Source organism: Pyricularia pennisetigena, chromosome 6 (assembly GCF_004337985.1).
Source record: "Pyricularia pennisetigena strain Br36 chromosome 6, whole genome shotgun sequence".
NCBI lineage: Eukaryota > Fungi > Ascomycota > Sordariomycetes > Magnaporthales > Pyriculariaceae > Pyricularia > Pyricularia pennisetigena.
The window spans coordinates 4,482,891-4,492,627 of NC_043744.1; the positions used below are offsets into that span (position 1 = coordinate 4,482,891).

General features: G+C 54.2%; 3 protein-coding genes across 3 annotated transcripts in view; 1 reads left to right on the forward strand and 2 right to left on the reverse strand.

Annotated features, from left to right (window-relative positions):
• PpBr36_05080 (uncharacterized protein) overlaps window positions 1-2,436 on the forward strand; it is a gene marked incomplete at both ends in the record, with an annotated part of 2,985 nt that extends 549 nt beyond the window's left edge. The window contains one exon of the mRNA XM_029892238.1: window positions 120-2,436. Within this exon, the coding sequence (XP_029749211.1) occupies window positions 120-2,436 (2,317 nt within the window). The remainder of the gene's footprint in view (window positions 1-119) is intronic.
• A 508-nt stretch (window positions 2,437-2,944) lies between these two features.
• Window positions 2,945-3,802, reverse strand: PpBr36_05081 (uncharacterized protein; the record flags this gene model as incomplete). The annotated part of the gene is made up of 2 exons (XM_029892239.1): window positions 2,945-3,601; window positions 3,749-3,802. The coding sequence occupies 2 exons, from the start codon at window positions 3,800-3,802 to the stop codon at window positions 2,945-2,947; spliced, it is 711 nt and encodes a 236-aa protein (XP_029749210.1).
• Window positions 3,803-4,983: 1,181 nt separating this feature from the next.
• PpBr36_05082 (uncharacterized protein) lies at window positions 4,984-8,628 on the reverse strand (the record flags this gene model as incomplete). Its single annotated transcript, XM_029892240.1, has 1 exon — window positions 4,984-8,628. The coding sequence occupies one exon, from the start codon at window positions 8,626-8,628 to the stop codon at window positions 4,984-4,986; it is 3,645 nt and encodes a 1,214-aa protein (XP_029749213.1).
• Window positions 8,629-9,737: the final 1,109 nt, after the last annotated feature.

Genomic DNA, 9,737 nt, shown 5'->3' on the forward strand with positions numbered 1-9,737 from the left:
TACAAATTCGCCGCACCCTGGGCCGACTTCGAATTTTCCATGCATATCGTGGAGACCATGGCAAACGTCGTCATTGTTACCATGGCCTGGGAAACCGAGGAAGAGTCAAGGAAGTTCAGTCGATCCCCACAGGAGCCAGACATGGACTCACTCACCTGCTGGGTGCAACGACTGGAGCCACTCATCAAGACCCAGACCGGCGAGGAAGTTATCGTTATCTTCTGTAACCGTAGTGGTACCGAGTCCGGTCAAGCATTTGCTGGCACTAGCGCTATTCTTGGTATCAAAGACGGCGAGGTTTCAGTCTATGGCTTGCTTGGTCGCGGCGTCAAGGATGTTCTCATGGTTGACACCAACCATCCACCAATCGCAAAGTTAACTCAGCATGATGCTGAAGTGGCCAGCGAACCTCGAAAACCAGCAGAGATGCCCAAGGCCAGTGAACCTCCCAGTCGCAAGACCATCTTGCACCAAAGGCCGCCGTCACCCGGCCTAATTTCTTCCCAGCTCAGCCCCGGGCTTGTGCCAGATTTCGCGTCCGCAGCACTGCTCGCTTCGACAATGATGGCACCGCCTGGTGATCTCAGGGCCGAACCCGCGGGGCAACGTGAGAAATCCGCCGTCTCACTGCAGGTCCCGCCGTTGGGCAAGTATTCTTCTCGCGGTGGTTCCGAATCGCCCAAAAAGCCCCCTAGCCCCAAGGCGAAATCAGTGGCACCCAAGCTGCAGATTCCCACAAGTCAGTTTTCTACAGCTATACAGCAGAGCATCAGTCCTGCTGTGGACAGCCCCGACGTGGCAACGCCCATCTGTCCAAGCCCAACGCCTCAAGATATGCGACCGTTTTTTGCGACGACACCGAGCTCTGCCCATTCTCCCATGCAGTCCAGAAAGCATCCCTACATCTCGAGCGGAACCGTCAAGGTGATTACAGACTATCGCACGCCGACCAATCCGACGACGCCCTTTCTTGAGTTCTTCCGCAACATTTCGCCCTCTTCGCCAAAATCGCCAACTGTTTTCCAGTGCTCGCCTCTTCACTCCCCAAAGCTTTCTCAGAAGGAGGACAATCAACTCTATTGGGTCCCGCCACGTAAAATGATTGCCTCGCCCATCGAGCCCCCAAAGCCCGTCGAGACTCCGAATAAAATCGCAAGAGCCGACACTCCCCTCGACAGAATGCTGTCCATGTTTGCTATGCCCCCAACTTTTGTGCCTCGTCAAACGACTTCTTCTCCCGTTTCCATAGCAGTAGTCAAGTCTCCCGGGCCACTGGTCCCGGAAAAGCCCAAGAGAAAGCCCAGGTCTACCACTCCCGCGTCGGTAGATTCCAGACCAGCGACAGACGGCTTCAGGAAGGCCCGCATGCGCTCCTCGTCTACGAAACAGCAACAGCCGCCCGAGGCGTCCTCCACTCAGAACCGCTCCCAACGTGACGATGCAAAACGCTCGCTTTGGATCGCTCCCCCTCCCAAAAGTCGCAGCCAAAATCGCAGCCAGAGCGTGACGCCGATGGACACCTCCCCTGCGGTCGCTTTCCCCGAGCCCCTGAACCTCAAAAACCCAGCGCCCCGATCGCGCAGCGCGGCGGCAATCACCAGGCCTTTCGAATCACCAAAGACGCCCGTGCCCTCGCCGCCGCTCAAGGACGAGGTCGTGGAGAAGCCCGTCAAGCAGTACCGGCCTTGCCCCCGGGCCAATAGCAACCTTGGCGGCAGACGAGCCCACAGCGCCAGCCGCGTCGTCACCGGCATCAAATCCCAAGGGGATTTGCCGCCATTACCCCTCGCCCCGTCGTCCAGCTGGCCGGGCGACGCACCAGCCGCGGGCGAGATTGCTCGGCCGACCAGCCGCCGGGGCCACGAGACGCCCACGCAGCAGCAGACGATGGGCCACCGTCGAAGCCAGTCTCTTTCAGGGCCAGGACCCGCCTCCAGAGACGCCGCTCTGCAGTCCCGCCCGCTCGACCCTTCAGCACAGAGGCCGGTCAACGACGCCGAGTCCATCTCGGGAGCCTCCAGAAGCAACCAGCCGCGGGGCCGCTCCGCCACCAAATCGCCCCCGATCTTACAGCCAGCGACGAGCCTCGACACCCCGAGGGGCCGATCGATCGAGCAGCGAAGCAAACCCAGGGCGCGGAAGCGGACGGAGACGCCCGGGACGACCAGCAGCTCCTCCTGCGTCCGGCACGCCGTCGGCTCTCCGGCAGGCATCGATCCCGACGAGATCATAGCCACCATCAGCAAGCTTACCGACGACTGCCCCTACCACAAACAGGGGACGCCGGCGCTCGGGACTGTGATTCGTTCCGCCGACGGCAGCCTGTACACGATTGAGTTGCCTCAGCGCGTTCAGGATCTGGCAATGTCGATATTGCAGAACCCTAATTACCTCGCCGGCGCTTCTCTAAATAGAAGACAAAGCGCCGTGTGGTAGGGGGTTGTTTTTTTCTTTGTGATACTAGGCGAATTCGTCGTATACCCCCATTTGCATGCACTTCTTATTACTTCTTTTTGAGTCTCGAGTTCTAAGCATCAACCAGGAGCTGTACAGATCAAATTCTATCCATCCCATTTGGCATTTTTCTGCCTCCTTTTTTTTTCATGTTTGCCTTTTACCCGACGACACTATTCATGATCAGTTTACACTACCCAAAATGACAGCTAGCGTTTCTTTTGTCTTTTTCTTCTGTTTGTTTTGCCCGCTTTGCTTGAGGTTTGTTTCTGTCTTGATATTTTAGCGACAATAAATGTTATTTATCACTGAAAGTATCACGCGCATGTATTACAAAAAGGCCAATATTTCCGCAATCAGCGACCAACCGAGAAACCTACTCAGTTTGTTTATAAATGTCATTAGAGATCTAGAAACTACTTTGCGGTTCTTACGGTTCTTCGCTTCTGTTGCCAGAGCATTGCGCGTGTTTACTCAAAGTAAAACAAGTTCACAGGTCATAGACCATCCAGACACCACCCTCCCGCTCTCCGCCCTCCTGCACCCGGAACCCAACCTTCTCATAAAACTTGACCACCTTGGTATTCTCCCCTGAGATGCCAATGTGCACACCCTTGCCACTATCCAACATCATCTCCTGCCCAGACCCATCCTCCAGCACGACGGGGACCCTCTCCCCCTGCCTCCGCTTGACGCTCTCCATGAACTGCTCAATCAGCTTCCTCCCCCACCCCTTCCCCTGCCACGGCTCCAGCATATCGATGTGCATGGTGCCACGGTACCGCTGCACCATCTCCTCCTTGCCCTCGACGCCCTCGAGCAGCAGCCAGCGTGGCTCGCGCGCGAGCTGCAGCAGCGCCTGCTCGTTAACCTCGCCCTCCGGCGTCGTCCAGGCCTCCCGCGTCTCCATCTGCCGCGGCGTCATGTCGGCCGTCGAGAGGTGCTTGGCCACGTAGCCGTGGTACGCGGCCGCAAAGGCAAACACGTCCGGCGTGCCAATGACGTACCCGACGCAGCGGCCGGTCCCGTCGTCCAGCACAAAGCAGTGCGACGGCGACAGCTCCGTGTACTGGTGCGTCCAGAGGTACGGCGAAAGCTTGACGCCTGCCGGGGACTTGGCCAGTGACGGTGGGAGAGTTGCGCGGCACTGTAGGGATGGGAGTAAATATGTGAGGTTTTTTTTTTGTTTATTTATCGGGCCTTTTGCAACCACCTGAGACGTTGGCCTTGCTTCCGGTGCAGGTGGTGCGCTATGCCGCGTAGTCGTATGTGGTATTTGGGTAGCTAAACTCACAATGAAGGCCGTAGCCTCAAAGTCGGTTGGCTGGTATGGTCTGATGAAAGCCATTATTTGATCGATCGCAAACCGTTCGATATATGTTCAAGTTTTGGTTGCTGTGCTTTACGAGAACGTAGGCGGGAGCTTGAAAGGCACCTCAGACAGGGGCAAGTGAGGTAGGTGATGGCTGGATGTTCTGAATGATCAGATATCATTGGTTCGACTCATTCACGGCGCCGGTGCTTTCTTGATTCAGTATTGAATCATCGGATGAACACCGTGCAACTTGTCGACTTTAGATCAGCTCCTGCACCTGGTGTTTGTTTGTTTGTATGGGATGGAAAAGCGCAGTTCATTGAACGATGCGGGGATCTTGCAGCTACAGTAGATAAACGTCGACCGGATCGTCGGCCCCGAAATTGCAAGAGCTTGCGGCGAGCTGATTGCGCCCTCCCCAGACGTTCAAGTACACACCAATCAGCAAATCATGGGAAAGAACATGCCGCCCAACTCCAAGGCCAGTACAAATTCATCCATAACCCGAGCTCAAGTGCATGTCTCAAAGCTTTCACTGACATTGAAACATGGAAACACTGGGTTATTTTTCTTCTTCTCGCACTTCTTCTACAATCTGTGATATCGTCAAAGATACTCCTGTTCCTTTCACGTTCCCCCGCATCCAACCCCTCTTTACTTAGAACGCCGAGACAAATTAAGGAAATTCTCAAACACCAAAAATAACACTGGTAAGGAAAGAAAAACTTGCTCCGAGCAAAGCAAGGTGATACGAGAAAGAAACAAACGTCGTGGACAAAAAGGTCAAGGACGCATGTGCGAGGTAATCCAGCGCAGATTATCTCTTCAGAAAACTGTATGTTCTCCCAGGTTTCAAAACCCGCCAGTTATGAAGAAAAAATGATTGAGGCCGTCAACGTGAAGAAACTAGAAGTAAATGTAAGAATGGCTACCAGAACCCGGGGGTAGTCTTCCAAGACCAATAATAAAGAGACATTAAGAGAAGAGAAAAAAAGATCAAAACAAAAAATAAGTAGATGTGTACAGTCTGATGTTATACAAACAAACTTAGGTATCTCGAGTTGATAGTTTCGTTAGCTTCGTTCTCTGCGAATGATCGCATCCCACAAATATTAGAATGTCCAGTACTAAAAGAAAATAAAAAGGAAATCCCCGTGCATCTTGGCCTGCCAAATGTCGTCGATCGAGTGCGGAAAGAAACAAAACGGTCTTATTCAAATCATCCCACCCGGCAAAGCACTAGGTTTTCTCGTCGGGGCAGTCATCACCGAGCGGCCAACGGGTGGTGCAGCCGAGACAAATGCTCGCGTATCTCGTGGAGGTCCAAAGGGCCCAGCAGCGCCCAGTGAAGCTGCGGCAGAAACTCCCGAATTAGCCCCTTGAGCTTCCGTATTCGTCTTCCGGAGCCGCCATCTACTGGCCGGCTTGTCTTCCTCGTCCTCGCTAACCGAGAAAGCACTGCGGCCATCGTCGGCCGCCCTGGAGCCACCGAGCGAGCCACTCGAGTTCGAAAGAGGGAGATGCGGCGAGCTCGAAGTAACCAATGTCTCATCGTCGTAATCACTATTCTTTCGTCCAAGGAAGCCATTCATGACACCGCGAGTTCGCCTAGGGTTTATCGGTGGGACCGGAGGTGCAGTGCGTTTATCCGATCCCGCCCCTGTGCTCTCAGGGAAAGCTTGGCTCTGAGGCAGATTAACCGTCGGAACCCGGCTGGTGCTCATCACCAGTGTCGGATCTGAGATGTCCTTCTTGTTGATGAATTTCTTCTTCGCTTCGTTCAGGCTGCTGTTGGTAGTTGATCCCGAAGGGGAATTGGCAGCGGGCGAGGGAGGCATAAATTGATGCCTCGGGCTGGTTGGAAGACCTTGACTTAACGGGGCGATAGGAGAGATGGGTGCCAATTCTCCAAGTCGTGGAGGGTTAACCTTCAGGTTTCCCGAAGAAGCCGATCTAGAGAATCCTTTGGGCGACGACATAGCTCCAGGGTAAGGTTGAGGCGGCATAATAGGCGACCTCTTGATATCGGTACCGGGAAGGCCCGGTGAGCGCAGCATTGGCCGACGTGGCATGTTCTCAGAATCGTTCGACTGCTGGTTTTCGTATGGAGATGAGTTGTTGCGAAGACGAGGCGGTCGAGGCGGAACCCTGCCAGTGCTCGTTTCAGACCCACTCCTATCGCGTTCGTTGCGCGGAGGAGACATCGATGTACCACTGCGATATGAATCCTCACTAAGGTCTCGCCTGGCGTGTCGAGTTTTGGATGGTGTTCGTTCCTGCGGATTAGTCTCATTTTGAGCATCAGACTCCTCGTTCTTGGCACCTTCTCCTTGACCCTGGTGCCGCGCAAGAACGGCAAGTTCCTTTTGTTTCTGAAGCTGTCGGCGAGCCTGTCTAAAAGCGCGAAGACCCGGATGAGTCTGCTCGTCATCCTTGTCCGTCAAAGACCGTGTAGATTTTGTAGACCTCAGTGACCGACCATCCGAGTCCTTCTCTTTGGCCTTGTCCTCAAACTGGCGCCTGGCTGTCTCTACCCTCGAATTGATCTCCGCCTCCTCCCTCATAGGGGCAAGGCCGGCGTCCTCAAAGGATTGTTTAGAAGGGCTGGGCGATGAGCTCATGGTCGTAGCACCAAGGCCTAGGGTCTGTAAAGCTTTCCTGGGTGGGCCGTTGCGATTCCTGTCAGCCAGAGATCCCCGACTTGACTTGCCCCTGAGCAGACCAAATGGGCTGGGCTTGGCTGGCACAGGCGTTTCGCGCTCCTGGGGCTGAGGGGAAGGCGCCCGGCTGCTCTCCGCAGATTCGAGATAAGATGTAGTCAGTCTTTCCTGAACACGACGCCTGGCGATCGCAACCCGGTTGGCAAAGTCGTCGGAGTCTTCCTCCTTGACCGGGCTGGTGTTGTTTTCTGGAACTTCGACTGGGTTTGACTGCATTGACGGTTCCGGTTCGGTCGGAATGTCGTCTTGGACAAGCGTGTGCTGGCTAATGCGAGCCTCAGCGGCTTCGTCTTCATAGGGATTCCACTGCTGGTCCTGCCAATTGCTGACCCCTAAGCCATCGCCCATGATTGCCAGAACTGTCGAGTCCCGCGAGGCAGCTGGGAACTTGACCTCCAAGCCTGAGGAGCTAGGCCCGTAGATAGAGGATGTGCTGCTCTCCGAGCGCATGTGCTGACGTACCATACCACTCAAGCCAGTTGTAAGAAGGCCCGGAGAACCCAGCGTAGGCGAGTCGATCGGCGTGGTGTTTTGTGGAATGATAGGTGACTCAAAGATTTCAGGCTTCGATAGCGGCGGTGAAGGATCGTGGGGCGGGTCGTATACTTGGGATTTAAAAGACAGCGGTGTTGGCAGGGCGTCCTGCCTGAATGCGGGATGCTCGCTGTCGGCAGGTCTCTCTAAAACAACAGCGGGAGGAATGGGGGAATGCCCAGGCTCGTCTGTGGATTCGTCAGAATCATCAAGGAAGGTTAATGATGTCGACTTGTCCTTCGGTTCTGGATGTATCGACAGGCCGGTCTTGGACATGTTCGTGCCGTTGGACTCGGTCCGACCACGCAGCGTCGGGGTGTCGCGACCCTGCTGCAGCTGGAGCTGTCGTTCTGCGTACTTGGATTCGTTATATGGCTGCGCTGGTTTGTTGAACACACCCATAGCAGTTGCCTTGCCTACATCGTTGGGCTGGATAGCCATCAGAGACATATCACCGGTCTCGCTGATTGGAGGGCTCAGAGGAGGTGTCCCAGCAAAGTTGAACCGAGACTCCTTGCTGGAGATATTGCTGCCCCGGTCGTTCGAGGCAGAGACTATCGAGGCCGTGGGGCTTGTTGTTCTCAAGTTGGGAGCGCTAGCCTTGGAAATTATGGGTCGGCGTTCGCCAAACCCAAAGCCCATCGGAGGCGATGTTGAGGAGTTGGGATCGGGAGAGCCCCTGGTGAATGACTTCTTTCCTGTGAGGGTATCAATGCGTGACAAAGCAGTAGATTGGCTGGCATGGAGATCCTGGTTCAGCGCCTGCTCGTAAAGTCTCCTCGTTCGAGTGACTGAACGCTCGACAGGGGCGCCAGAGGCCGTAGAAGCGGTTGTAGCCTGTGACTGCTGTGAGGCAATGGAAGTTGCTGCTGTTGAATTGCGCGCCAAGGACGAGGCAGTAGTTGACGACGTCTCGCGTCTTCGGCTGAAATTTTGCCCAGACGGAGACTCTGATCGTGCAGCGGAGGTTTCCTCTTCACTGCGTCTTGATCTCCAACCGTGAGAGTCGTCATTCGCTTCTTCATCTTCGAGAGCTTTGCGCTCACGTTCCCTCTCCTCGCGCCGCCACTTTTGGAATGACGAACTGGCGACGTCGTTCTCGTAGAGTGTCCTGTTTCCAACTACAATCTTTTGCCGACCCCCAAACAGATTGTTACCATCGGTTGGTTTCCCTCTGCTCATGATGCTGCCCTTGGTCGAAGATGAATCATCTGCTGACGCGAAGGAGTCCATGCGGGCGAAAGGAGCTCTTAGAGACTCGACCTCGGCGATGTCATTGAGGCCGGTTCCACTGTTGAAGCCGTAGTCCATCATCCGCGACTGTCGTTTGGGAAACAGCACACTGTCATCACTGGCTTTTCCAATCTTGCTGGTCGGGTCATCCTGTTCTCTCAGCATCGAGAAACGGGCTGACAAGCCTGTCATGAGTAAACTCGTCCGGAAATCATCGTGGGTTGGTAACGCGGTAGCAATGTCGATCTGGGGCTCTGGTTTTTCCTCTGGGGCCTTTTTGCCCCTTAGAAAGCCTCGAAATGAAGGCATAGTGTGGTCTCCATTCGTCGCAGGCTCTTCCTTTTCCTTCCTCTTTGCTCTAAAGCGGTTCATGGCTGCTGACTTGTGGTGACGGCGAAGAGTGGTACCTTGAACAACAACGAATTGAGCTGTCCAATTTCACAAGTAGAGCCTATCGGGGTTGGTATAGCGTCCGTGATGGTGCCATAAGAGATCGTGAGGGAGGGTTGACTTAAGACAGCCAAGAACTGGTCGAGTACCGGTCGGTGGACGGAGTTGACGACGGTCGAGCTTCTTGCTTAGGTTGGCAAAAAGACGAACTTTGCTGAGCTTAGGAGATAGGATAACCGTCAGTAAGGGGCGCAGAAACATGCACATGCAAGTCATCAAGGTTATCGGTCTTGCTGGCGGCAAAAGACTTTGAAGGGTTATGCAGCATACAGCTGGGTACTCCTATTTGCCTTTTTTTTTTTTTCTTATTGTTTGTGCAATGGCAGTGCATGGGAGCTCCTAGATCTCAGAGACGTCGAGATTTGGGGCGATTGTCTGGTTTCATGCGGTATATGGATAGGGGACTCAACAGAAGCAGTTGCCAGGAACCGGGCTGTCAGTTGCCTACCTGGAAAGCTTCTTGGACTGTGTGCCGTGGGTGTCGGGAGCGTTTCAAAAAGAACCAGGTCTTGGTTCCTTGACCAAGAACCGACAGACAGGGTTGTCGCTGCGAAGCTGAAGTGACGGGAGCCGTTGTTCCGCGAAATGTTTGCTTTTTCGGTTTCGTGTTTGTGGTAACTAATCGAGGCTAAATTTGTTGTGTAATCGTGTTGCACGAACGCTCGAATGAGTCGAGTCGAGTTCGATACAATTTTTCGTGTGGTCCGCCAAAAGGAGTGTATGTGCAAGGCGACTGGAATTGGTTGTCTCTGGGCCGGCAACGCGCTGGAATTGTGCAAGTCGAGTCACCTACAAAATGTGCCAGCTGGTGGATTGAATAGAACTCATACGCAGTCTGGCGACAATTAAACAAATGAGTGCGAAATTCCGTGGATGCTGTGCAGGTTCTAGACAGACTAGTGACTGCAAGGATTGGATGGCACACGCAAAAACGTTGCTTTTTCGTCCCAAAAGTCAAATATTTCGGTTCGGAGCTTGAGAAGGGTTCGGGAGGTAAGGAGTGGTTCAAAGGAGTGACAGAAACCAAACGT